Raw genomic sequence first — 27,342 nt, 5'->3', positions numbered from 1 at the left:
TTAATAATGTCTTTAATGTGTGCCACCTTACGATCAAAAATTATTTAAATAAAATAAAAACTGTTTAAGCCCCTAGGTACCGAATATATAGACCCCGGTACCTATAGTTGACTTTTGATCGAAAATTTCGGTCGATGTGTGATATACATATATATCTGAAATTAAGGAATAATCCTTCTCTTATAATGGTATGTCTGTATGTCAAAAATGGGTTGAATCGGACCAATACTTCCCTTAGTCCCCATATAACTAATATCAGGGTTTTCGAACATCCGACTGACTTCACTCTATATGATTGGTTTTACACTTTAAAGTATTTCCCCGGCTTTGATTTTTGCAAGTTGCAAAATGTTCGGTTGCACCCGAACTTAGCACTACCTTACTTGTTAATTTTACAATTGATGCAGCAATTTTTTTAATAAAAAAATAAGATGAGGCCAAATAATAAAAAGTTAAAGAAATAATACAAACGCAATCCGATGACAACGGTAAATTTTTATCATTTACGACATGTGAGAAATTGTCCATCCTAGTACACATATGTCTACATACATACATATACATATATACAATTGGTGTAAGATCCAATTTAAAGGCTTATTACTTGATTCTGACATTACGGCTGATGTTTGCAAAAGTAGACGATGACGCAAATATTGACACAAGGAATTTTGAGGGAGAAATTATTGAAAGATGCTTAATCCACTTACCAACAACTTTTGACAACGCAAAAATATGCTTTCTTGACAAAAAAGCAGAAAATTTGAAACCAAAAATAGAACTAATGATCTAAGTGACTTCAAACCAATTGGTTTTTATAAGTACATGTGTTCGTTTATATTGTTTTTATTTTTGTAAGAAATATTTGTTTTTATTTTTTATTTAACTATTAAATTTAATACCTATCCCGATTATTTACATGGTAAGATAGCCTCGTTTCGCATTAAGCGAGTCTTACCGCAGTTCAATTTTGTTTTTTTTTTCATTATTGATACATTTCCAAATTAAAAAAGGTTTTTTATTGTCTGTATAATTTTAGTTTTACAATGGAATATTAACAAAAACATATTAAAGAATTTTACAAAATCTTTTTTAGTACACGTTACTATTTCCCTACACCCATATTAGTAATAACAAATCATAAATAGGGAAATAACCCAGAGAAAGCCCATAAACAAGATACAAGCATATGTATTTGTATTTACAAAAGTTTTTAATTGCCTTCTTTTTAAATTTTTATTAGTTAACTTTCATAATTTGTCAAAGAACAATGAATTTTTGTGCACCATCAAGCGTATTGCCATAAAAATCACTCATTATTAAAATTTTATTGCTTTGCTGCAATTTAAACTCGTCTTTGTTAAGTGGTAGCGTTTGTGATAGACCTTAGGTAATCAACAGGACAATAATGCGTACGCGGTTTTTAAGTAGTACAAAATTATTTTTTCGAATCATGCGAATCGAATGTATTTAATATAAAAAAATTCGCGTTTTTATTGATTTCTTTCTAGTCTGTATAATTATTCCTTGAAATCAGGTAAACCGTCGAACGTGCAGCCACTACGCTGGATAATTTGTCTTGCTGCCCATATTCCTGAGCGTATGCAGACGCTCAGTGGCTTCTTTTGTATGTACTGTGCCAAAAAACCACCAACGAATGCGTCGCCAGCACCATTTGTGTCGACGATTTCGTTGGGCTCTAAACGTTCTACTGGAAATTCTTCAATGGAATTCTCTTGTATGAGTAATACAGGTAAATGACCTTGTGTCAAGACCACTATACGTGGTCTATTGGAATTCTGTTTAGGTAAAGCCAACATTTTCTTTCCAATCTCTTTCAATTCCTTATCATCCCAACCTTGAGCAGCTGCGAATGCTTCCGCTTCCTGTGGAAACAAAACAATCAATACAAAATTGAATTTCATAAAATCACAATTGCTACCAATTCATTCCCGAAAAGTATATCCACGTAAGGTAATGCAGCCATTAATGGTTCACGGAAAAATTGCGATAAGAATGGTGCACTCAAGTTCATAAGAAAAGTGCGATTATGTTTGTGCGCATGTTGGGCAATATGCTGAATGCTTGGCGGGCTAACCGTAAGGAAGAAACCCTGCAAAATTGATTAAATATTAATATGAGCACACAAATAAACATAAAGAGAATTTAGGTAATACACCTACAGATATATAAAAATACTCGGCATTGTCCACGAGCTTCTGTTTTTCAGGTGTAAGCAAATGGTCTATGGTAAAATGATTGGCCGCAGCTAAGTTTGCACATAACGAACGATGTGTGCCGGTAATTAGAACACCACAAGTACCTGTGGGCGCGTCATTGGTACGTTGATAATGTACATCCACGCCGTTTGATCGTGCTCGCTCATCTAAGATATCTCCATAACTATCATGGCCAATGCAACCGAAGAATACAGCCGTATTAGGCTTCTGCAACATCCACTGACATACTCGTAATGAATTCTGCACAGAACCACCAGCAATAAATTCAGCATTATACTTCTCCACTAACTCTTTGTAAAGCGGCATATGCTTTTCAGCAGCCAATATCGCATCATTTGGTTTTAAATCGTACTTTTGCAGAAAATTGTCATCCACAGTTGCCGATATATCGAGCAACGGATTTCCGCACCCGACCAATATTCCTTGCCTGGAGAAAAAGATCTTCAAATAATTAGAAAACGAGATTAAAATATTTATGAAAACACTCAAATATTTACATTTGTGTGTGCGAATGCATTATAAAAATTTTCGGAATTTCAAGTTTTTTTCCGAAAGATCGTTTGACGTAACGTAAGAAATCGCAATAAGTAAAGTTGAATGGATTGAAATCCCAATGGGAACATTGGGTTTATATGCACGCATACATACATATGTTTACATATTTATTATCGGATGTGGTACGCATACGTAAGTTGGTGTGACAATTTCCGGTCGAATATTACAAGCAAGATCAATTATCAGTCAATAATCAGCTTAATGACGTCAAACTAAAATTCCAAATCATGCTGAACATCTTTTGAACCAACTCAAATAAAGCAGTACGTCAACTATACATAATAATGACAAAACAAAAGTCAAATACGATAATATATAAAAGTGTAAGCTAAGTTTTGAGCACAGCAGACTATATACATACAGATGTGTACATATAATTATTTATATTTATGAACCCATAATTTAGAGATTAATACTTATCAGTTTACACTTATCTCTGACAAGGGCATAAAAAATGTTTAACCTTCCAGTAATAGTAATAGTAATATATGAGAATCACGATGAGACCTAGTCATTTTGTAATATTTATATGGCATACCTTAGCTGCTCGCTCATTATGTAAATAGCTGCAAATGTCAACCCTTCTGTTAAGTTTCAGTAGTCTCACAACCAAAGTGACGAGTTTTTGTACACAAAACTTTATTAACAAGTTAGAAAAATTATAGGAAAACTGCGAGTAAACTGACCACCTTGACCACACGTTTACCCATGGAAGCAAGAAAGCAATTAGAAGAAACCGCTAAAAACACATGGCACTTGATACAATCTTCATACCCATACTAATGAAAACATAAACATATGCAAAGGGGTATGTTGCTTGTGTTCAATTTGAATACACCCAACTGTCAAGCTTCTACGGGGTATATATTTTATATAGAATTTATATAAATGTTTTTCCACGTAATTTTGTGTAGACGCCAATTTATAGATATACTAATTGTAAATGTTATCTTTTTGGAAGTAAATATCGGTTACAATGATAATTTACGGCATCCACCAATCACTAATAAATGCTAAAACAGATGGCAAGTTTGACCTACAATCATATGTTATCAAATGTCTCATTTTGTTCCAATACAGAGGTTACACGATGGGATTAATTAATATATTAATATTCAATAATTATATATTAATTAAAACGAAACCATTAAATCGCAAGGTCTCTACTTATATAAACAGCTGAATACTCATTCTTCTTCGTAACGTAGTTGTTTCTACCGCATATACGGTATTTAAAAATAAAACACTTGCTCTTACACTGATCATCTTTCATATATTCACATCGCATATTTGGATGTAATTGACTCTAACATGATAAAATATGATTTTCCTCTTATTCTATTTATTTATGAATTAAAAACGAGAGGCTTTCATTTAATTTTCGGGTTTTTTGAGGACAGTTTTTTTAATGTTAGGAACTGACCGTCTTATTGAATCGCCGCCGATTCGTCTTATTGAATCATTTGTTATGGTTGAATTCGATTATTGCTTTGAAGTGAATTATAATAGTTAAGTTGTTGATTAGGTAACAATAGTAGCAAAATGCAATCCATTTCTAAACGAGAACTTTCCGATTTATGGCAGCATTGCCATTAACCCTTGCTTGATAAACGCCACTGAAGTGTAATTTGACATTTTGGCTAAATGAAGTTGGTTGCTAAATTGACACCTCCTTTCTTTCCGGTTGTCAAAAAGGTACGAAAGGAATGAAATTTTTAAGCCGAAGAAAATACAAAATTTTATTGTATTTAATGAAGTGCATCATACTTATAAGACATTTTTTGTTCTCTTATTTCAGTGCAGAGACGACTCATTTAGTTAAAAATGGCTGACGTTGATGTGTAAGTTAGAAAGTGATTGTTTATTTAAAGTCTTAGTAAGCCATAGTTTAGGTATCGGCAATAGCTTAGCCAATGCTATTTTAATTACTACTGCATAAGAATTCTTTCTGAAACTATGCTGCATGAACAGATTTATTATGATTTTTACACGTTCCGAAGCGCTCATTGATATTAATACATATTTTTATAGTGATGTTCCCTCCGCTGCTCCAGTCATTGGAGACAAAATGGACATTAATACCGCCTTACAAGAAGTGCTGAAGAAGTCTCTCATCGCTGATGGTTTGGTGCATGGTATTCATCAAGCTTGCAAAGCTTTAGACAAGTAAGTTTTAGCAGTGTTTTTTTGTTTTCAAGATTCGTAATTAATATTTTTTGTTTATATGTTCAGGCGTCAAGCTGTTTTGTGTATCCTTGCTGATTCAATGGATGAAGATCTTTACAAGAAACTTGTAACCGCACTCTGCCATGAACATCAAATCCCTCTCATCCGTGTTGATTCGCACAAGAAATTGGGTGAATGGTCTGGTTTGTGCAAGATCGACAAAGAAGGCAAGCCACGCAAGGTCAGTGGATGTGCTGTTGTGGTCATTAAGGATTTCGGTGAGGAGACACCTGCTTTGGATGTTGTGAAGGAGCATTTACGCCAAAATAGCTAAACGCACTGTGTGTGTCCTATTTTAAAATAACAACAAATATAGTGATTTGTGACAGTAAATGAACACGAAATACAAAACCCGTCGTGTTTATTTGAGCAGTAAAGTTCTTTTATAAATAAAAAATACTACAAAGTGAAAAAGAAGGAATTTTTATAATAAATTTCGATTTAGTAAAAGTGGTTTTTAGTTAAACGCGTAGTGATGTGTCTACACTTTAATGCAATTCCTTTTGTGTTGTGGCCAATCTTCCTGTTGACATTTTCTGCAAAAAATATCAAATTATATCTGAAAGTTATATAAAATTTAATAATATTACTTTGAACAGTAGTAAATGATTTTACAATTAGCGCATTTTTTCACCGCACTAGTGGCACACATTTTACATTTCCCCGTTATTACGCTTTTATTTTCAACGTTAGTGCTGGCTTGTGCTATTTCTGAAGTTTTATCTTCGATTTCTGCCAGCAAATCTGTATTATAAGCAGTGTTCAAACGTTTAGCGATTTCAAATATTTTATCTTTATCAGTGCACAGAAATATTTCTTCTTGCTTTTGTGCTACAACAACGAATCCACCAATACGTTCTGCTTCAGCTATGAGCTTTTCTCGTATTTCTGGTAACTCTTCAAGTACTAAATTTGTTTTCTGCTTCTGGTTTTCACTAAGATTTCCAGAAACACTTAAATTGCAAAGGTAGTGCTTTAACTCAACCAATGGTGGGATTTGGTCTAATAGAGTTTCTTGTAAGAGTGCTTGACACTGAAATCACATTCGCACAAAATATATTAAATTTGACAAGATTACTACTCATAATGTATGTCACCTTTGACAGATGCTTCCTGCGTTCCTCGTTTAATTCATACGATGTCATCAAAGATTGGTTAAATAGCAATTGTTGTATGCAGAACCAACTCTGCGCCTCTTGTTTAGATATCTTCGATATATCGGCGCCCTCAACTGCAATCCATTTTTCATCTATAATAATTATTATTTTACTATGAATTATTTTATAACCAGGATAATCGCCAATACCGATAAATCGTTCAATGCCTTTGTCGGTTCGTCTTTGCCATGGTCGGAACAATAGCAAATCTGCCATTAGCCAAGGTACATCGTGTGTGACCACCATGCGACGTGAAGCGCTTAACGATATTGCATCAGCATGTTCTGCAAGATAGCATAAAATTGATATGCAACGCATACCAATTTTATAAATCAGATCGCGTTTCTGCCGCTCTAATTCTGTCAATACAGCCTCGTCAACGTCAAGTTTCGATTGGTTTTCATGATAGCCCATGCTAATTTACCACAGCAAAATAATTAAAAAAAAATCAGAAATAGCTTAATAGTAAAAAAATGTTATTTATACCTGACTAAGCCTATTACTTGTGCCACCGCCAGTGCGCAATAGTCAACTAGATCAATAGCTGCATCCTGCAATGCTTCACATGCACTCACATGAAAAAGGGATGTATCCAATAGAGAAATTACAGCGCCTTCATGAAATAGTACCGTATAGATGAGAAAAGTCGCTTGAGGATTGGGATCGATCTCAATTAAGTGTGGTAAGACACGAGTCTTCCACAAAAAAACACTGTAGGCTTCATGTATGAGTATCTGCCATGATAAATCAAAAATATAAATATTAACATCTAAATTTAACACACCATCACCTTCAACTTGTCACGTGAAATAAGAAACTCTTTCACTTCCTCCTCACGATGTTCGCTTGCTTCGAGAATTGCTTGTTGACTTAATTTTATAATCATCTCATGAACATCCAACCATTTTGAGCAGCCTATATCGACCAATTGAAAAGGACGAATACTCTCAATAAAATAGGAAATTTCTTCGGGGAAAACAAAATTAGCCATAATGTTCTGTTCCTCAGTCAAGTTTTTCTATTGTAAATTTTAACAAATGACACTTTCTTTCCCCGTTGCTTGATCGATTTAGTTTATTATTATGATTTTCTACAGGTTTCTAAGGTGATTGTGAAAATATTATGTTACAACGAAGTGGTGAAGCTTTCTATGCCGTGGTTCCCATGACAGTTGCGAGAACGAAAGCGAAAATGCTCTTATTTGTAACAGACAGATCATCGTTGTAACTTCATTCTATACAAAACTTTATACATGTATTTAAATAAATGTTAATAAAACTACGATATGTATTGTTTGGTTACATGCAGTTATTTAGTAATCAATATATTTTCCAAGATTTCGAATCTATTTTTCACATTGCCATTTACATATATAAATTTAATAATTCGTCTTTAATATAATTTTACTAAATCATTCTGTCAGTCAACTGTAAATATTGTTGACCTTTATAAACAATAAGCAAAATAAAACATATACATACATATATAAAACACAAAAAGTTTAGTACAAAGATAAAAGTTAATATATCTGCATAAGATCCCTTGTGTTTAACTAATTCGCAAATGTTTGTTGTATAGCTTGCATGTGTGTCACGCTTGTTGTTGGAACATTTGCTGCCTGAGGTGTGCCGGTAACGGTTGCATTCGATTCTGGTACTGACTGTGGCGCATACATTTGTGGCGGCATAGGTGTTGGCTGTGTCGGATAAAGTCCAGCTGTTGGTTGTACTTGTGGATAAGTGGGTACTGTTTGGGCAGCTGGATATGATAATGCCATTGGTGCAGTCATATATTGTTGTTGTTGTTGAGTTGCCATTGAATACATTGGTACCGTTGCGGTTGAAACGTATGGTGTATTTGGTGGTAATGTAGCCTGTGCATACGGCAACTGTGGTGCTGCAACAGTTGACGTTGTTTGTTCACTAGCTCCGGGTATAAACAAGCTCGCCGGTGGTGGGACATTAGAAACGTAGAATTGTGACGATTGTGAATTGGGAGCAGCAACTGGAGCAGAAAATTGGGTGCTAATAGAAGAAGCGATATTTGACGCGTTAGCTTGACCAATCTGTTGTGTCTCGGTTGTAGTTGTGTTATGTATTGTATCGAAACCACTGCTGGCTGTTGAGGGTATCGCATCTGGATTGAAATATGTTTGAAAAACACTTGGCTGTTGCGAAGCTGTTGTTGTTGTTGAAACCGCAATGTTCTCAGACCCAACATTTGCGTTTGAAACATCCGTTGGCACATTAGTTTGTGGTTGCTTAAATGTGTTTGTTAAAGGAGGAACATAAGGCAGCGAAGGTGTTATAACTGGTGTTACGTTTGTCGAAATCGGTGGTATGGTGTTTGCCGTATTCGTTGAGTGTACGGGTTCAATTGTAGTGGGAGCTTTGATAACAGAGGCCACTGCCTGTACTGGGATACGATGTAAATATCCATAACCAATTCCACAACCTAACGCTCCCTCACCTCCCCAGTTAGAATTTGGTTTAATCGTTACCTCACGACATGCATCGTCATCAATGTTGTAAACGTACATTTTAAGCGGTTGTTGTTCATGTGATTCGATTAAAGTAAACAAATCATCATTTTCATGTCGTATTGCATCCGCACCAATAACGTAATCGGAATATGCACGTAAACCAGCAATTTCAGCTGGAGAATTGGGATGTACTTCGAGAATGTGCCATACGTTTTCATTTGCACCCTCAAATGAACAAAAACGTATGCTCACACCTAACAAACCCTGGCCACCCCAATTTTTACTTGGAGTTAATGTAAGTTCGCGCACTGTTTGTGTTTTACTTGAGTACACCGTTAATCTTACAGGTTTGTCAACATTTTGACGCAATAATTCCTTTAACATGTCGTTATCCTGATCAAGGCGTGTTCCAGCTATGGCTACAATAAAATCGAAAAAAGCTTCTAATCCTGCCTTTTGACCAGGGGAATTATCCTGAACCTTCAGTACATGGTATCCCTCAGTGCCACCGCCTGGAACCTCTACACTATGGCTTGAACCCATTTTGTTTGATAGAGAAGTGTGTAACTTCTTCAAGCTCTCTCACTACTTGGTGTTAAAAAATAAGTGGATATGTATTCTTTATTTGTTTTAAATAAATATATGTAAAATAATCCAACTTTTTAAACACTATTCTGAAGTCTTTGCGTGGCACAATCAAATAATAAGCAAATAATTCTAAAATTTTCCCCTAAATGTCAAAATCAAATCTTGCCATACAATGGAAATCGTAAATAAAATGTATAATTAAATGAATTAAGAAAACGCATAATGTAATACTTGCAAGTTTTCAGCAAAATTCCTAAAATATACGAATTACTAAGGATAAGAAATAAAGTTCTAGAAATTTATTAATAAACTGAATCAAATTGTATTCTTCCATCAAAACAACTTTATGTCTTAAATATTAAATGCTTTTGAAGCCAAGAAAATATTAATGAACCATCACAAATGAGAATCATAAAATCCGTTCCCACGACAGTCGGGTCTACGAAACCGGAACGGACCCGGATTTTTATCCGGCCAAGGACTGTCAACTCGGCAGAATTTCTGCCGTTACAACAACAACAGAATCATAAAATATTAAAACGCCTACTAATATTTTTGTATCAGTGGTATCACCAAATTATTGACAATCATTTGCAAATGACGTGTACCCTTGATAAATGTAGTAAAGAAACTACCAGCTGATAAATTAATAAATATTCACCACAGAGTATTGTTATGAACAAACAAGCAACCATGTCACATAAGGAGTTTCAGAAAATGCATATTCAAGGCAACTAAATGCAAGTTTTATAATAATCCATAATTTAACTTCACCATTATCATCAGCATTGAAGATAATCAAAACCCGAATGGAAATCATAAATGAATAACAGCAGCACAACGTAAAATCATAAAATGTTAGTGAATAGAGAAGGCGCAAATCTGAAATCAAATCTTTTTGGGTACTAATTTGTAGTCTTCATATTAAAAAACATCGAAAAACACAACTTCGAAAAGAGAAATACACCATGCAATCAGGAAATCGAGAAAAAGGCTATAAATATACACAGATAACATTTTCATAGAAATTATAGAGGCGTATGACTTTTTAGATATTGCAACGGATTTCTCGAGTTCATCACTGGATTGTTAAATAAAAGTCTCAATTTAATGCCTATTCACTTATCTCTCTTTCTAATTCCATTTGTTAATTGTACTTTACGCTTTACTATTACTACTTTTACCCACCTTATAGCGTGATCAGCCAACAACGTAAGCCCGTGGCCCGTGTCACCTGATACGACCTATCTTTTGGGAGCGCAATTTAAGTGATCAGCGAAAAACGCTACTCCCTTCCGCTTTGCCGTAGGATGCCGTAGATTTCCACGGCATTTGGATTTTTGCCGTAGAAACGTGTCAGCTGATTGCTCTCTCACAACGCAGGGTTGCCAGTATCGTTATACTGTAGTAATTATAAAAATTGTCTTCAATATGCTTGAAATTTTCTTAAACTAACTCAAAATCAGAGTCGAATGCTATTATTTATAAATATATAAACTATTTTTAATAGTTTGTTTTCAGTTTTGATATTTTATATTATGAAAAATTGTAATTGAAAACTTAGATGTGTACAAAACTATGAAAACAAACAAAGGTGGCTGATTTCTACGGGTTCAACTTTTGACACATTTGGTCGCTAAGGATGGCAACTGAGGATGGGAGTAGCATTTTTCGCTGTTCCTGCTATTACGCTTTACTATTACTATTATCCTCATTAACAATTTCTTACTTATGTCTGATTTGCTCTTAACACGATAGCACTCACTACACTAACTAGAACTGTGTCTGCGTTACAACTCGGCAACGCTTATATACATACTAGATCGTTAGCCAACCTTCGCCAGTCAAACATACTGGCAACTACGAATTATACTAGCTTATCTAGCGAAACCGCCAAATCGTCAGCGTAGGTCATAACATGTATCCCATTGTTTTTTAGATCTTACAGGAATTTATTATTATTATAACAGCCCTCCTTGTCCTTCCAGGTGTTCAGGTCTTTAAGCATGCCCAGTATGGCCACAGGCTGGAAGTTATTAAAAGCACCTTCTCTGTCTAAAAAGGCAACTAGGATGTTTTCTTTAACCTCCAGATATTTTTCAATTTCAGCTAGGTTGCAGCGGTCTCAGCTTACCACTAACATAAGTATTTCTGGATTCCGTCATTTCAACCCAAGAGCAAAGAGGATCTAAACTTTTTCGTTAAACAATTCACAGAATCTTGCCGGCAAGTATTAAAGATCTTTTGTCAAAAAGCATGTAGCCGGGAAATAGTTAGACCACCATGGTAATCTCCCAAAAAAGAGGTTAGGTAGGGAAAAAAGAGTTCTTTGAAATCTGTTTCCAAAGATATTAAGAATATGGCGGAAGCGTCTCGAATTAAAAAAATAAGGGAACAATCGATGCATAGCATCGCATACCTTCAAAAGCCAGACCACAGCTGGACGGGTAGTCTTTAGGCTTACTAATGGATACCCACTTCAGACAACACCGAGGAGGAGGTACATATATGTTCCATTCCTGTAGATATAGTGTCACAAATCATTGTATACTCGGCTATAAAATCTTTCAAGCCAATTACAACAGTCCCAAAACTACATAACAGCCTGGTTAGTACCCATTCTCAAGGGACGCTACAAGTAAACTATATTCCTTCGTTATGGAGGAAAGTCAAGGTAATACATAGACTGCTATGAGCAAAAAATAGTAAGACTTTGTTCTTAATTTTAAAGTTCTTAATTTATTCTTAAAAATCTATGATGTCCCGCTCAAAATCCCCTTGGGCCAAATGCACTTGTGCTAACATTTGTTCCAATCTTCGAAATAGTGGTTTACGTTTACGTTTAATGTCTTTAATTGACTCAAAACGGTTTCCCCGGAGCGGTCGTTTGACTTTGCTGAATATCCAGTAGTCACACGGAGCTAAATCTGGCGAATACGGTGGTTGCGGCACGATATTGGTTAAAAATTGGCGAAAAAATTAAGAAAAATCAATAGAGTATGCGACGGTGCTTTATCGTGGTGCAAAAACCAAGAGTTGTCGGGCCTCTTTTTACAAATAAACACAAATAGAATTCCTTGTTGACAGTTTGACCGGGGAGAAAGTATTCAGAGTGCACCATACCTCAATAATCGAATAAAACTGTCAATAAATTGATTGATTGATCAATTGATGACAATTGATTTCTGACCTGTTTTCGAAAAAAATTAGTGATTTTGTAACCAATCGTGCTTTCACTTCTTAGGCCAAAATTATCTTTCAAAATAGTTTTAACTGATCATTCCGATATCCCAAGTAAGACCTCTGACTGTTAATCGTCGACTCTTAAGCACTAATTCTTTCATTTTATTGACCTGTTGATCAACAGTTGATGTTGATGGTCGTCCTGGACGTGGTTCATCGTTAATGCGTTCTCGATCACTGATCGGAATTGAAGGATTGAATGGGATCTTTTGCATGTTTAACAGTTTTATAGCTTCGGCGCAATGGAAGTTAACGTTTCTTGTTTTTACTTCTAATTTCTTCATTTAAGATCGCACTTTCTTCGCTAAATACTGCCTCCTGGATTTATTTTCTTTTTAACAGAACCATGCACTCCTCAAAAGAATAAATAATAATATAAATAAATGAATATTTACTCAGCAGCAACAAAATAATCAAGATAGATAAACAGTTATTATACTTGTATATACCAATAAAAGGATCTGAACGACGAGACAGACGAGAAATTTAAGATATTTTAATGAATCTTGGAACACGTGTTGCTTGGCACTGAGAGGAGGTCAGTATGTAGATGAGTTTCCAAATCAACCCAACGCAATCAGGATAAGTCCTTCCAGCTCCTTCTCAGGAAGTATGAAAATCGGATGATGTTCACGACCACCCACCATATAACAGTTATGTTGAAAACTATTAGGTACTAAAAAACCATTACTCACTAAGTTAATAGGTCAGAATTAATAGATTTAATAACATTCATTTACTCATATTATATTTTATCATATTATTAAAACATTTTGACTATTATTGCGTAACTTTAAATACTCGTTTTGATTTATAAAGGTTTATGTAAAGCCTTTAAGCAGTGCTGAAAGAAGTTTTTCTCGTGTGCAATTCTGCTTCTTCTTAGCATTTATCACAACTGCAAATATTGATTTCTTTATCAATAAAATGTTTCGAAGTGATCATTTTTCGATATTATCAATGCATCTGATAATAATTGATGAATCAGTTTTGCCTTAAATGTTGAACGTGAAAGTCATTTTGAGAGAATAATTGTTCACATTTTAAATCAAACATAATAGAAAAATAGGTGTACATAAAAAAGCTCACAGTTATGAATAGCTACACTACAGAGTGTAATGATGATGGCTATATTAAAAATCGGTATAATTATAGAGAAAAATAAGTTTCAATTCACTTAAGTTAATTTTTATTGAAAAACAGAAAATCAAAGGACAAGCCACCGCTATGGGACACTTTTCAGGATCCCCCATCAAGAAGGGCGACGGGATCGGCAGCGAGTTGGGCGAAGTTAGGATGTCTTTTGAAGTTTTTTAAGTTGCTAACATATGTGTTTGTCTTTGTTGTGGTTCTTGGAACTGCCGTAACGTCTAAGTTATCATTGCTAATGATGGTAGCGCAAGTTCGTGCCAATGCTCATGTGAAGATTTGCAACACTATGGGTATGTAAAAATTATTTTTCATATTAATGCCAAGATACGTTTAATGAAACTTGGCCGTAAAATGAAAAGGCGCATTTTACTCTAATTTCATAAAATACAAATTTGTTAAACAGGTTTAATACTCAAAATGCATTTTTATCTCTTTATTTCATTTTAAATCAAAAATACATAAGTACATAACAGGTAAATATACTAATTTATAAAATAATGTCAGACACCAAAATCCAATAATAATATACTTATGTTTAAACAAAAGTGAAACAACTTCACATTGGATAAAATATGTACATATGTATCATATATGTACACGTAGAATTTTGATATTCTTGCAACATATTATTTCTACAGAGAATAGTAGTTTTGTTCACCTAACGGTTGTTTATATCACCTAAAACTAATCAAGATAAGAACAAAATATACTACTTCTAGATAACATTTTGCAGATGAAAATGGTTTGTTTACAGCATCTTTGCCCAAGGAGGAGCAGTATGCATGGCTTTGGGCTCTGATCTTTGCATTTTCGGCCCCTGAGGTGTTTACATTTTTTCGAGCTCTGCGAATTTGCACTTTCAAAGACGTAAAATCTCCCACTTGGACGGAGGTTATGCTGGTGTGTTTTTATTATTATAATACTATTTGTAACTAAGTGCAAGAGTGGAAACATTTAAATTCCCATATGCATAATTTTGCTTTAGGTTATATTATTTGATGTTTTACACACGATCGGTTTGGCTATTTTACTCTTTTTCGTAATGCCTCAACTGGATTCAGTCCGCGCATTAATGCTTTGTAATGGAGTTTGTTTCATACCAAGCATATTAAGTAAGCTCCTTGCTTGAAATTGTTAAAAATCTTTAATTGTCGATTTTATTTATATTTTTCTACAATAGACCTCGGATTCGAACATCATTTCACTTGGAGATCTGTTTGTCAATTAATAATAAACGTTTTGGCATGTGTTGCTCAACTGAGTGCCTTTTTGGTGTGGCCAGTATTTGCAACAAACTTGAGGTTACAAATAATCGCCCTTCCACTAATACTTGTTTCGATGCGTTGGTGGGAAAATTACATCACTTCATATAATTTCGTTGGTTTGTAATTACATATTTTGATTCCATCGTTAATATAGAATTACTAATCTTTATTTTAATTTGGTATGACTTTATAGCGCAAATATTGCAAACGGTTCGTCGTAGTCGTTCTAGATATCAGACATATCTTTATCTTTCGCCAGCGAAAATTATTGTCTTCGCTTTGCTTGGATTTTATCTTCATGGACAACCTCTAACCGAATACTTCTCTTGTTTCATGGAAGCATGGCAGTCGCATGATATATTGGTGTATCGAAATACGGTGAGTGCAACTGAGAATTGGGAGCAATTCAAAGTAAGTTGGTAGTACTGTTAGTGACATCTATGCTAAATTGCACGTCAAATTGAATTCTTCGATTTTTACTATGTCTGAATTTAATGAACAAAGAAGTGCGATAATGCACCATCTCATATTGTATTGGATGTTCGTGATCATTTCGCCACATTTTCAACCAATGTCGTGCCGCAACCACCGCATTCTCCTGATTTACATCCATGTAACTTCTGGCTATTCAGCAAAGGCTCATGACCACTCCGAGGACACCGTTTTGACTCAATTGAGGATATAAAAGCTGAATCGAAGAAGGTTCTGATGGCACCAATGGAGGATTTTTCCAAGTGCTATGATGACTGTAAAATTCGTTGGCATAAGTGTATTGCAGCGGGAGGGGACTACTTTGCAGGAGATGAAATGGACAAAATTCACATTTCAATTTGATCACAGTAGTATATATGTATGTACATATATGTATAAATGTATAGTATATGCAACTGTATGGCCCATCTGTCCGAATTTTTCCTATGAGCCGAGTATATACATATTGCACAAATACATTCTCGTATCGTTTATAAATAATATATAATTATTCCGCTTTAAATTTATTAATAATCTTTATTTTAGATCCGTCTCTTTTTAACTTGTAATGCTTCACAATTTCGTTTTAATGCACTCGAAGTGGAATTAAGAATTTAATTTCGCACTTTACCATATAATAATTAGGGCTTTTTTGTTTAAAGTCTGAAGAATATCCTTTAAAGTTAATTTAGTTAACACTTAAGTTATCCATTGTCATGGCAAATATCGGGCAGTTCAGTTTAAAGAAAATTTTCATTTGTATTTTTTTCTTTTCAATAGGTAAAGAATGAATCGATCTTTGCTGTACGTAGTCCGAATTATTCATCACGAATTTTTAAAATATCAACCAATGCTAATACAGTTATTTACGTTTTATTATTACAAATATGTTCGTCATATTTATGTTACATATTTGCGAAATTTGCTTGTAAAATAAAAATACAAGAATTTAGTTTTTCTCTGCCATTGAACCTGGTGGGGCCTGCTTCTGTTGCCGTTGCTATATGGCTGACAACTCTACAAGGGGCCAATGTTTGTGCTTTTCATGCATTTGTTCCTGATTATATGGGGCTAATATTAAGTGACCATAATAACTTATTCGACACACTTATCTCAGATAAGCTTTGGTTGTGGCCCTTATGGTGGCTATCTCAACTTTGGATAACTCGACATATTTGGCGGCCACGAAATGAAAAGAATGCACCGACAGAAAAACTGTTTATATGCCCGTGGTATTGCGAATTTTTGGTGGATCAATGTATATCAATGAATAGGCGAATAATAGATTTCAATGATGAGTACGTCACGAGAAAGGTAAATAAATATATTTTAATAATAAAACAATAATTAAATTTATGGAAATCCCTTTTTTACAAAACGGGCATCATTAATACTTTTTAGACAATAAGAATATATTAAAAAAAATGATTGTTTACAACATTTAAAATTATAATTAGGAAGCTTGTAATTCGTCTTTATTGTGACGTCTTTAAGGTGGACTCAACGCAGTCCAATGTGCCGACATATATAAAAGAAAGCGACAAAATACCACAGTTGATTGTGTGTGCAACAATGTGGCATGAGAATCAAGAAGAGATGATGGAGTTCCTAAAATCAATTGTGCGACTGGATGAAGATCAATGTGCACGGCGTATGGCGAAACTTCACATCAATGGTGGCAAGTCCGATAATGAATACTATGAGCTTGAGAGTGAGTACTTCTGTTTACTTCAGTAACTATTTATTATCTAAAATTATTGATGGACAAAGCCAGGTCAAAGGCAGGTAGAATCATGTAATTTATGGAATTCATCCCTTTAAATGTGTAATTGCTTAATAATTAAGTAAAGTAATAGTTATTACTGCATCTACATTTAATTATTTCTCTTCCTTTGCATTCATTAACATTTTCTGCTAAGAATTCGTATATGTTATTATCTCGGTATAGTTAATCAAATGCTTTTGTTCTGGAATGTGAGGAAATTAAAACACTTGAATATTTTATTATTTAATGAAATTTAATATAATATGCTATATTACTTTAGCCAATATATTTTTCGATGACGCGTTTGTGCTGGATGAAAAGCTGTGCGAGAATTCTCGAAATCCCCCAATGAATGAATATGTAAAAACTTTAATTGTCAGCATAGAGAAGGCATGCTTCGAAGTATATGGGGTCAACATGAAGATCAAGTCTCCAGTAAAAACCGAAACACCTTATGGTGGTCGCCTCGTATGGACATTACCAGGTCGATCAAAAATGATAGCTCATCTAAAGAATAAAGATAAAATAAGACATAAAAAGCGTTGGTCTCAGGTCATGTACATGTACTATTTACTTGGTTTCCGCATTATGGAAATTGAAGATGTATCGGCACGACGCAAAGCGGTTATTGCTGAAAACACATTTCTTTTGGCATTGGATGGCGATATTGATTTTCAGCCTCAAGCCGTACATCTTTTGATTGATCGCATGAAGGCCATAGACGAATTGGGCGCTGCTTGTGGCCGTATTCATCCAGTCGGTCGTGGACCTATGGTCTGGTATCAAATCTTTGAATATGCGATAGGTCATTGGCTGCAAAAAGCTACGGAGCACGTAATTGGTTGTGTGCTCTGCAGTCCCGGTTGTTTTAGTTTATTTCGTGGTAGTGCACTAATGGAAAATAGTGTAATGAAAAAATATACTACGGTATCGAGTGAGCCCATGCATTATGTGCAGTACGATCAAGGAGAAGATCGTTGGTTATGTACATTGATTTTAAAGCAGGGCTTACGAGTAGAATATTCAGCTGCATCGGACGCATATACTCATTCACCCGAGATGTTCAATGAATTCTATAATCAACGACGACGCTGGGTTCCCTCCACAATTGCGAACATTTTTGATTTACTTTCCGATGCGGACATGGTCGTGAAGAATAACAGTTCCATTTCAACGCCCTACATTGTTTATCAGGCTATGCTAATGGTTGGCACAATTTTGGGTCCAGGCACTATATTCTTGATGATGGTGGGTGCTTTGGTAGCTGTTTTCAACACAAGTATTTGGAGCTCATTCTTGTGGAACTTCGTTCCTGTGTTTTGCTTCATTCTGTCGTGCATTTATTTAAAACAAAAATTTCAGGTAAATTACATTCTAATATCGATCTCTTATTCAGATTATTTGAGAATTTATTTTCAATTTTAGCTTTTGCTTGCCTTTGTAATAAGTTCCTTGTATTGCTTGGTGATGATGGCTGTATTGATTGGCATAATTATACAGATGATAGACGATGGACCTCTGGCACCGGCCTCTTTATTCTTCCTTCTGGTTTTTATGCAAATTTTCATCGCTGGTATTCAAATTACCACCCAATTAGATAACAATTATTTACATTTCCTATTTGTAGGCGTAGTGCATCCCCAAGAAGTCGGCGCTTTAATATGCGGTTTCATCTACTACATCACCATTCCATCTATGTACATGCTCCTTCTTATCTACTCAGTCTTTAATATGAATGATGTTTCATGGGGCACAAGAGAAGTGACAGTAAAAAAGGTATTGTTGTTACAAATTTTCGAAGTTATATGCAGTTTCGTAAACTTAATTTTTACAAGGATGACGATATTGGTCTAGTACCTGGTGATGATGTTGAAGATGGCAGTCGAGAGTATTTACCTGGTTGGGTCAATGATCCCTTATTAGTTGATTCAGAATTGGGAGAGATATCGCTTAGAGAAAAACGTTTTTGGAAAGATTTAATTAAGCTTTATTTGCGTCCACTGTTTCATACGAAGGACAAAAAGTCCGAGATTGCGGAAAGTTTGCGAGAATTACGTAACATGTTTGCTTTTGCTTTTATAATGATAAATTCAATATTTGTTCTAATTGTCTTCTTGCTCCAATTGAAAAAAGATTATTTACATTTGGAATGGCCAATTGATCCCACTGATTATATTACATACGACGATACAAATTCTCAGATTTACATATACCGACGTCATAAGGAATTAGATCCAATCGGATTATGTTTTGTGATTTTCTTCGGATTGATTTTGGTTATACAATTTATTGCAATGTTTTTTCATCGTTTTGCTACCGTTTCACAACTTTTAGCTACCACTCAGTTAGATTGGTTTCGAGCACCAAGTACCGTAAGTATTATAGTTCTAAGCCATTTCCATTATCATCAAAACCACGCGAAGTTAAAGTTCTAAACGAGTACTTACAGCGATTTCACGAAATCATTAAAAACACAAAATTTGGTCTGAAATAGTATGTATGAACATTTCTCTTAATATTAGTAATAACCGCAAAATGCTCTCACAAACCCACAAAACTCTAATCTAAAATAAGGATTTCAAGGCATTTCAAATCCGTTATTAGATGAAATTGCATACATTTTTAGTATCATATTAATTAATGCCACTTGTCATGTGCGTACTTAGTAATAAATAAATAATACAAGTATATTCTAAAAAGTCGAATATTTATATCAAAGTTGAAACATATAAACCATTATCTAGCCGAAAATAAAAAATATATTATAATAATATTTTCTTAAGTTAAAAATATTAAAGGTTATTATTTTAGATTACAGATGAAGATGCGGCACAAGAAATACGCGGAAATGCCGTTAATATCGCTCGCCAGCTACAACGGCCGAGACGATTCGATGATGATGATGAGGATTCGTCAGATGGCGAAGACAATTTAAATGGCGACGACAGCCACGACAAAAGCAATAGCATGGTTCGTCGGCATACAATCTTTAAGTTGCACGAAAGTCGGAATAAAACACAACCAGATTATAGTGATTTGCCACGAAACTTTGAACGACGGTTTCTTGGTGAAGACGAGTTAAAGGTTAAACACATTTCGATGAGTAGAAAATCACAGATTATGTTAAACGAAAAACGTTCTGTGGCAAAACGACGTCTAACAGAGCAAGTGAAGCGTAATACTGACTTTAACAAAAACCCTTTGCCCTTTGTACAGACGGGTTATATAAATGCAGCTTTTGATCCGCCTCTTGATATAATACCTAACAACATGAACGGAGATTGGTCGATTTCTTAAAGTATTACATATTTATTGAAGTTCTTCGTGTTTACAAATGACGACTTGAAAATGAAATTGTGACAATAAAATTGGTAAAATATATAAACATATTTCGTAAATATTATGCAAAAATAGTGTCTATTTGAGTAAATAAACCGATTTAATTAAAAAACCTAAGAAGGTAAGTAAACGTTTATATTCCTTATCTTATGATCGAAACTTAGCAGTTTTATATGAATATATTATTTATGTATATGATGCAAGTTGCGAGAGTATAAAATGTTCGGTTGCGAACATTTGCCCTTTCTTACTTGTTTGAAATAAAGTTGTGAAAAAAGCTAATTTAAATCTTATATTTACGAATATAGTATCGTTATTTGCATTGATACAATCGCATAGACGATGAGAATTAAATTGTTTATTTCATAAATTAGGGGTATATTATATTTCACTCCAATTAAATAGCATTCATTAAAGTTATTATTTTTTTTTGGCTAGGCTCCTTTTCGCAACTTTTGTTATTCAAAAACACCACAAATTTGTAACAGGGTTGAATTCTACGCTTTGGGCAAACTTGTCGAAACTTTACTACAATTGTACAAAACCTAATGCCCGGTTTCACAGACCATACTTAAGTTGTGCCCATATAAAATCTTAGCTAAGCATTGTTGCAGACTGAGTAGTCGTTTGCGTTTCACAGTCAATGCTTAATTTTCCCATTTTCAGTACTTAAGCATAGCTTAAGTATGAACTGTAAAACACTAGGGGTATTCTCTTGCTCTTGCAAAACCCGGTGCACGGTGCAAGAATTGCAGATTTACAACGGCACAACAACAAACACACGCAGAAAAATATTTGCAAGGGCTGTAAAATATGTCAGACCAAAACCTATGTATATTTGCGTGCAATGTCACGCAAAAATATAATTGCAACCCTGTTGTAGTTGCCATTTTACATAAAGACATATTACGTCGTTAAATTGTTGAGGAAGATAAGTTTTAAATGGATTTTATTATTTCTATTTAAATTTTAAAGATTTGTTACAGTTTTTTTTTCTTAAAAATGTATGCAGAAGGTGCGCCAATTCACAATAGCCATGCTTAATAGTCATTCACAACAAATTGACCGAATTAGCCATTCATATATCACTAGATTCTGCAATGGGTGCTCTCGTGCTCTTGTATTTTTCGGTATAGTATTTTTGCAATCTGCAATCTTGCAAGAGCAAGAGAATACCCCTACTATTTTCCTGTTTTATCTTAAGCACAACTTATATATGGACTGTGAAACCGGGTATAAGTCTTCCACAAGATATATTTGTTTTGTGGGCCATTGTCTTGAAACAGTTCGTTTGCTTAAGCCATAGATATGATCAAATACAAACTAAATTTCGTTCCTGGTCAACTAATTTTTTAAAAAGTCTGTATTATACATTTTCGTCACCACATTATTAAAGATATGCACTTTACCCACCCCTTTAGAAGAGACGCACCCCAAACTCTAACCGTAAGTTTGTTAAACTTTAAAGTTGGTATAATATTCATTTGTTCTAGAACAGTATTGGGTTTTATCAAAAGCAATTAGTACTTGGTATATTATTATAAATCAATATTTAAGTTTTGTTACAAAATATGACATGATCCCAATACTCTGCTGACTTCTTAATACGTATGCACAATCCAAAACTTCACACTTTTTTCAATATTGAGCACAGAGAGACATTTTTTTGTTCGATGAGTATTCATGGGATTTTGGAGCCGTTCTGATATTCTCGTTTAATACATTCGCCTTCCAATATATTTATCAACTTTGTCAAACTTATTTTGGGTTTATTGTTTAAAAGCTTCAATACCTCTATTGTGCTTTTATTTTTCGATGCGGCTTATTATATATCCATATACTTATGTACATAAGAGTCTAGAATCGAAGGAGCTTTTCGCTGGAGCATCATCTTCCATGCGAACGACGTGGCCTAGCCAGCGTATTCGTAGAATTTTATTTTGTGGGCTTACCTATATCCATGCCGCCGTATAGCTTATACCGTTCGTGGTTCCATCTTCTTCGATACTCATCGCTCACGCGGGCGGATCCAAAAATTTTCCGAGGAAAAGTTTTAAATGCTCCTAGTGCTTTCTTGTCTCGGGTCGTCATCGGCCATGTTTCTGCGCCGTATAATAGGACGAGAATAATTAGAGACTTATAGAGTGTAATTTTTGTTCGTCGAGAGAGGGATCTGCTTCTCAATTGCCTACCGATCCCAAAGTACCACCTGTTGGCAAGAATTATTCTGACGGCTCTGTTAATATCATCTGTGTACCCCAGTGGCATTGTACTGTTAGAGTAGACAGTGTCACTGCGGTTCAGATTTGCAGCACGTATCACTTTTTCCAGTATTATATTGGAAAAAAAACACACGAGAAAGAATCACCCGGTCTAAAACCTCGTTTGACATCAATCGGCTCTAAGGGATCCTTTCCGATTTTAACGAAGCTAATGGTTGTGCTCAACGTCATTCATAGCCGTAAGAGTTTCGCTGGGGATTATTTCTTCTGAATTTAATATGTAAGAAATCGCGCCATGTTTCCTTCAAGCGTTCCATATATCAGATATAAGAACTTTAGTGATGTTCAAACTCTATGTACATACATATATCTTATTAATATTAATTGAACATATTATGTTTAATATACTGTAATATCATACCTAAAATTAATGAAATCGAATGAAAATGGGTTGAAGTTGTAAAAAATTCGTAAGCTTTTCTATAATAATGTCAATATTTTTGGAAAGAAATTTTTTAAAAACTTTTATTGGAGTGTGGAGTTTCAGCAGAGAGGTCCCCAGCATATGCATGGCTTATATTGGCTTAATAAGGCTCGACCATAAAGAATTGGTATGCTAAGTTTAGACGTGGTGAAATTAGCACCGAAGACGGTGAACGCAGTGAGAGCCCAAAAGAAATTGTTACCAATGACAACATCAAAAAAGCCCAGAAAATAATTTTGGATGACCATAAAGTGAAGTTGTTCGACCTAGCAGGCACTCTAAATACTATATATCAAAAATATCAACTGAATGTGTACATCACGAAATTTTGACCCAAACACACTGCATTATTTTAATTAAAAGAAATATTTTTTCTCCTTATATTGACCTATTATTGGAAAAACCCTAATTTTTAATAAAAAAAAGTCAAAATATTGAGATTTGTTTAAAATGTGAAATGAAAAAAGGAAATGTGATGTTTTTGAGCAAAGAAAACTTGAAAATGTCTTGGAAAGTCTTTATAGTAAAATAGACTTAGAAGAAGGTGCACAAAATGAATTGACTATTGTGAAAAAAGAGATCAGGGTTTTAGCACTATCAGAAACAAACCCAAATATCAATTTTTTGAACCTGCATGGATCCAATCCAAATTCCTTGAAATTTCTTTTCTGCGCACGTATAGGAGCTAGTTGATGCCTTTTAGCAATGGCTTTAGCATTGGAAGTTAATTCATTGCATTCCAGGCTTATCGATTTAAAATTAGTCATAATTGATGAAAAACCAACGGTAAGCTCTCGGATCTGCTCGACATTAAAATAAATTTTGAAAATAGTGTTTGGTGATTTAGAGTAACTCTTACCTGTGGGAGATAGATGGATTTTCTCTTATAATCCTAGTAATCCATAAAGATTCCCCTTTGTGGAAGTTTTTCAAATACTATGAATTAAGAGAAAAATTTAGGCATAGAGGGGATTTTTGCAAATTGATTTCCATTGTTCCTTTCCAGCAACTCTGTTATATAAGTTATTGGGACCTTCTGTTCTTTGGTAGCGTGATCCCTCATTTTCTGGGAAGTTCTTGGATACAAATTGAAAAGTTATTAAATCATTTAAAAATTGTACGTATGTATGTACAAGAGCTTTCCAAAGTAAACAGGACTTTTTGAATCTAGCGCCCACTGGTGGCGCCATCTATAATCAAGATCCGTGATCATGGGAAATTCCATCGAAACTGTGCTTGAAATCATCAAAAATCAGGCAAAATCATCATTGAAATTCATGGAAATGGAATTGAACATCTCCAAAACATCGATTTATCGCATTTTGACTGAACATTTGGGCTTAGGAAAGGTGTTTTCACGGTTTGTTCCGACAAATTGACAGACTACCAAAAATTGCTCAGAATCCAACATTCGAAGGACGATAATTTGACCAAAAATCACATTTTAACCATTAACCACTCCCCGTATTCACCTGATATGGCACCGTGCGACTTCTTCCTTTTCGGAAAAATGCATTTGCTCATGAAAAGAAAGCGTTATGCAGACGTAGAAGCCATTCAAAAGGCTTGCACCGGCATACCGGCCAACGAGCTAAAACACTCCTTCGACATGCTTTTGGACCGTGCAAAAAGCTGTATTAAAGCAGAACTATTTTGAACAAAATAAATTGATTTTGCCGAAAAAACCATTTGTTCTATCTTTTTTTTTTAAAGTCCTGTTTACTTTGGAATGCACCTTGTATAGTAAATTGGCCGTTTTTATTCGAGCCAGAATGTATAGCGGTTCGATCTTGTAGTGGACTACTACTATTGAAGGCCTCATCATTATAGAAGATTTTGTTTCTGCTTTCTGGTCGCAAAAAAACAGGACTCTTAAAAAACAACAAAAAATTAATATTTTTCAAAAGTTATTTATTTATTTATTATAATATGACTTGTAAATCAATTTACAAACATACTAGAAAAAAAAAGGAACTGGCTGCTTAGGCCTTCGTCCCATTTTGTACATATTAATTTACTTATATAAACATTTCAATTTTAAATTAATTTTAATAATATAGTAGGTAGATGTTTTCTTATATTTTCGTAGTCCAGTGTGGCTATAGCGGTATGCAAATCAACATTTTGCGATGTGTCATTGTAGCAGTTTATTAGATGTTGCATGGTCAGGGTATCATTGCAGTTCATGCAAAGTGGTGGTGAATCTTTTGAAAGTAAATATCCGTGCGTTAATTTTGTGTGGCCGAGTTTAAGTCTCATCAAAACAAGTTGCTGGTGTTTTGTTTTAAAATTCGATTTACTGCCATGCTGTTGAGATAACTGGTGCATAGTTTTATAATGAGCATTAATTTTGTTTTCATAATTAGAGACACGTTGTTTTTTGATGAAGTTTGCGAGGCACCTTTTAATATCTTTTTCGGTGTAGTTATTTAATAAAAAAGTAGGATGAGAGTGTGCGTCTTTTGCTAATTGATCGGCATTTTCATTACCCGTAATGTTTACATGCGCTGGCGTATATAAAATTTTTATATTTTTGCCTCGTATGAGAGTCTCCTTAACCCTACGTGTGAGAATATCACTAATATTTGCAGATTTTAAAGCGTTTATAGATGAGAGACTATCGGTGCATATTATTAGTTTACAGCCTTTAGGTTTTAATTTTGCAGCTTCTTCAATTGCTGTAATTTCCGAGGTGAATATAGCGGTGTAGCTAGGCAAAAGTCCATTTTTGATTAGTTCTTTAGATTCTGTTGTAATAGCAAAAGTGTTTTCAACTTTCTTTGAACCATCACAGTACCAAATTAGCCAGTTCTTTTGCTTCCATTTTTGCACTTCCTCAGCATGTAGTTGCCTTAAAGCAAGTGGGTTCGTGCTATTTTTGGTAAAACCACTGGAGATGAAAAGAGATTCTGCAGATTTCCAGGGAGGACTGAAAACTTTGTAAGTTTTTAGCTTCGAAAAATCTATATCCATCTTCTTAGCCATTTTGAAGATTTCCGAGATTGTAGAATTAATTTTTAAGTATCTTTTCGAGTGAGCTAGAGCCTTAAAGTCTTTGTACAGGATGTTATCTGAGTTTTGTATGCAGTTATATATTTTATTCCCAGTTAATTTAAAAATGCAGTCTTCAATAGTAGGGAGTTTCAGTTCAAAAAGTATGTTTGCAATTGGAGTTGTTCGAAACGCGAGACTAATTATGCGCGCTGCCATGTGGTAATATTTTTTGATTTTTCTGCAGACAGCGTTTGGATGTTTTGCCATATATAATAAGGCCATAGTAGATTTTCCCCAATATCAAAGCTTTCATAATATTTAATAGAGACTTTGTATGTGCACCACTTTTCATGCTGCATATGATTTTGAGTAGATTTATACGTTTTGAGAGGTCTTGACATAAGTCTTCAATTTGGTATTTCCAAGTCAGTTTTTGATCAAAGGTTATTCCAAGGATTTTAAGATAGCGCACATTTTCTATTATATGATTTTGAAATACTGGATCTGGAAGATTGCAGTTCCGCTTCTTGCATATATGTAGGTGCTTACACTTTTCAAAATTAACAGAAGCACCCGATGTTAAGGACCAATTTGTAAATAAAGTAGACAACTTTTCCAAATCATGAATGTAAGTATTTACATCATTAATCTTCGAAACAAAATAGAGGTCATCCGCGTATAAATAGTGTGATATGTTATTAACTTTTCCCATTAAAGCATTAATTTTTTCAAATGCAATTAGAAATAACGTCACCGATAGGGGAGAACCCTGTGGTACTCCATTTTCTAATTTCTTTAAATTTGATTTATATCCGTTTAAGTTGACCATAAAAGTTCTGTTTGATAAAAAGGCTTTTGTATAGTTATAGATTTTTGGACCAACTTTCCACTGATCAAGTTGATTGAGTATAGAGTGGACACCTATACGATCAAAGGCTTTTGTAAAATCAACACTTATGACAGAGCAGTGATTTCGAGTTGATAAATTACTAGTTAGAAAGTGGTCTAGGTAAATTATTGCCTCTAACGTGCCTGACCTAGGTTTAAAAGCAGTTTGCTTTCTACTTATTAGATTGTTTTGAAACAAAAAAAATTGTATACGTTTTGATATTATTTTTTCCAACAGTTTGCTTAGACATGATAAATGCGAGATAGGACG

General features: G+C 34.4%; 5 protein-coding genes across 7 annotated transcripts; 2 read left to right on the top strand and 3 right to left on the bottom strand.

The window, feature by feature from the left end:
* Window positions 1-1,006: 1,006 nt before the first annotated feature.
* LOC126762130 (adenosine kinase) lies at window positions 1,007-3,434 on the bottom strand. 2 transcript variants are annotated; one of them, XM_050478659.1, is made up of 5 exons: window positions 3,334-3,425; window positions 2,738-3,067; window positions 2,184-2,667; window positions 1,943-2,113; window positions 1,007-1,886 (listed from the first exon to the last, which is right to left on the bottom strand). In XM_050478659.1, exons 2-5 carry the CDS (start codon window positions 2,755-2,757, stop codon window positions 1,521-1,523), a joined length of 1,041 nt encoding a protein of 346 aa, XP_050334616.1. In that variant the 5' UTR covers window positions 2,758-3,067; window positions 3,334-3,425; the 3' UTR covers window positions 1,007-1,520. The 2 variants fall into 2 exon arrangements, with proteins under 2 accessions (XP_050334616.1, XP_050334617.1); XM_050478660.1 differs by lacking the exon at window positions 2,738-3,067 and having other exon boundaries at window positions 3,334-3,434.
* Window positions 3,435-4,518: 1,084 nt separating this feature from the next.
* On the top strand, window positions 4,519-5,471 carry LOC126762133 (40S ribosomal protein S12). Its single transcript, XM_050478665.1, has 3 exons — window positions 4,519-4,636; window positions 4,827-4,961; window positions 5,028-5,471. The coding sequence occupies exons 1-3, from the start codon at window positions 4,620-4,622 to the stop codon at window positions 5,293-5,295; spliced, it is 420 nt and encodes a 139-aa protein (XP_050334622.1). The 5' UTR covers window positions 4,519-4,619; the 3' UTR covers window positions 5,296-5,471.
* On the bottom strand, window positions 5,315-7,400 carry LOC126762128 (zinc finger MYND domain-containing protein 10 homolog). Its single transcript, XM_050478657.1, has 6 exons — window positions 6,969-7,400; window positions 6,665-6,912; window positions 6,328-6,593; window positions 6,119-6,270; window positions 5,612-6,054; window positions 5,315-5,557 (listed from the first exon to the last, which is right to left on the bottom strand). The coding sequence occupies exons 1-6, from the start codon at window positions 7,167-7,169 to the stop codon at window positions 5,503-5,505; spliced, it is 1,365 nt and encodes a 454-aa protein (XP_050334614.1). The 5' UTR covers window positions 7,170-7,400; the 3' UTR covers window positions 5,315-5,502.
* A 66-nt stretch (window positions 7,401-7,466) lies between these two features.
* Window positions 7,467-9,373, bottom strand: LOC126762127 (Golgi reassembly-stacking protein 2). Its single transcript, XM_050478656.1, has one exon. The coding sequence runs from the start codon at window positions 9,201-9,203 to the stop codon at window positions 7,731-7,733; it is 1,473 nt and encodes a 490-aa protein (XP_050334613.1). The 5' UTR covers window positions 9,204-9,373; the 3' UTR covers window positions 7,467-7,730.
* Window positions 9,374-13,498: 4,125 nt separating this feature from the next.
* Window positions 13,499-20,542, top strand: LOC126762122 (chitin synthase chs-2). 2 transcript variants are annotated; one of them, XM_050478648.1, is made up of 13 exons: window positions 13,499-13,634; window positions 13,695-13,933; window positions 14,398-14,543; window positions 14,629-14,755; window positions 14,824-15,024; window positions 15,102-15,286; window positions 16,160-16,693; window positions 16,874-17,090; window positions 17,425-18,506; window positions 18,570-18,717; window positions 18,772-18,920; window positions 18,980-19,516; window positions 19,956-20,542. In XM_050478648.1, exons 1-13 carry the CDS (start codon window positions 13,585-13,587, stop codon window positions 20,439-20,441), a joined length of 4,101 nt encoding a protein of 1,366 aa, XP_050334605.1. In that variant the 5' UTR covers window positions 13,499-13,584; the 3' UTR covers window positions 20,442-20,542. The 2 variants fall into 2 exon arrangements, with proteins under 2 accessions (XP_050334605.1, XP_050334604.1); XM_050478647.1 differs by having other exon boundaries at window positions 14,377-14,543.
* Window positions 20,543-27,342: the final 6,800 nt, after the last annotated feature.

This window comes from Bactrocera neohumeralis, chromosome 6, assembly GCF_024586455.1.
Source record: "Bactrocera neohumeralis isolate Rockhampton chromosome 6, APGP_CSIRO_Bneo_wtdbg2-racon-allhic-juicebox.fasta_v2, whole genome shotgun sequence".
Taxonomy (NCBI): domain Eukaryota; kingdom Metazoa; phylum Arthropoda; class Insecta; order Diptera; family Tephritidae; genus Bactrocera; species Bactrocera neohumeralis.
Note: the sequence above shows the minus strand (reverse complement) of the source record. Positions and strands in the feature narration are given on the sequence as shown.

Coding starts and splice junctions, on each gene's coding strand:
- LOC126762127 (XM_050478656.1), bottom strand. CDS start 9,203: ATGGGTTCAAGCCATAGTGTAGAGGTTCCAGGCGGTGGCACTGAGGGA.
- LOC126762122 (XM_050478647.1), top strand. CDS start 13,585: ATGAATAGCTACACTACAGAGTGTAATGATGATGGCTATATTAAAAAT. Junction 18,507..18,569: donor ATTTAAAACAAAAATTTCAG/GTAAATTACATT, acceptor TTTCAATTTTAG/CTTTTGCTTGCCTTTGTAAT. Junction 18,921..18,979: donor GAGAAGTGACAGTAAAAAAG/GTATTGTTGTTA, acceptor AATTTTTACAAG/GATGACGATATTGGTCTAGT.
- LOC126762133 (XM_050478665.1), top strand. Junction 4,962..5,027: donor GCTTGCAAAGCTTTAGACAA/GTAAGTTTTAGC, acceptor TTATATGTTCAG/GCGTCAAGCTGTTTTGTGTA.
- LOC126762128 (XM_050478657.1), bottom strand. CDS start 7,169: ATGGCTAATTTTGTTTTCCCCGAAGAAATTTCCTATTTTATTGAGAGT. Junction 6,271..6,327: donor AGGCATTGAACGATTTATCG/GTATTGGCGATT, acceptor TAATTATTATAG/ATGAAAAATGGATTGCAGTT. Junction 6,055..6,118: donor GCAGGAAGCATCTGTCAAAG/GTGACATACATT, acceptor ATGTGATTTCAG/TGTCAAGCACTCTTACAAGA.
- LOC126762130 (XM_050478659.1), bottom strand. CDS start 2,757: ATGCATTCGCACACACAAAT. Junction 2,668..2,737: donor ATGCATTCGCACACACAAAT/GTAAATATTTGA, acceptor CTTTTTCTCCAG/GCAAGGAATATTGGTCGGGT. Junction 2,114..2,183: donor CCGAGTATTTTTATATATCT/GTAGGTGTATTA, acceptor TCAATTTTGCAG/GGTTTCTTCCTTACGGTTAG.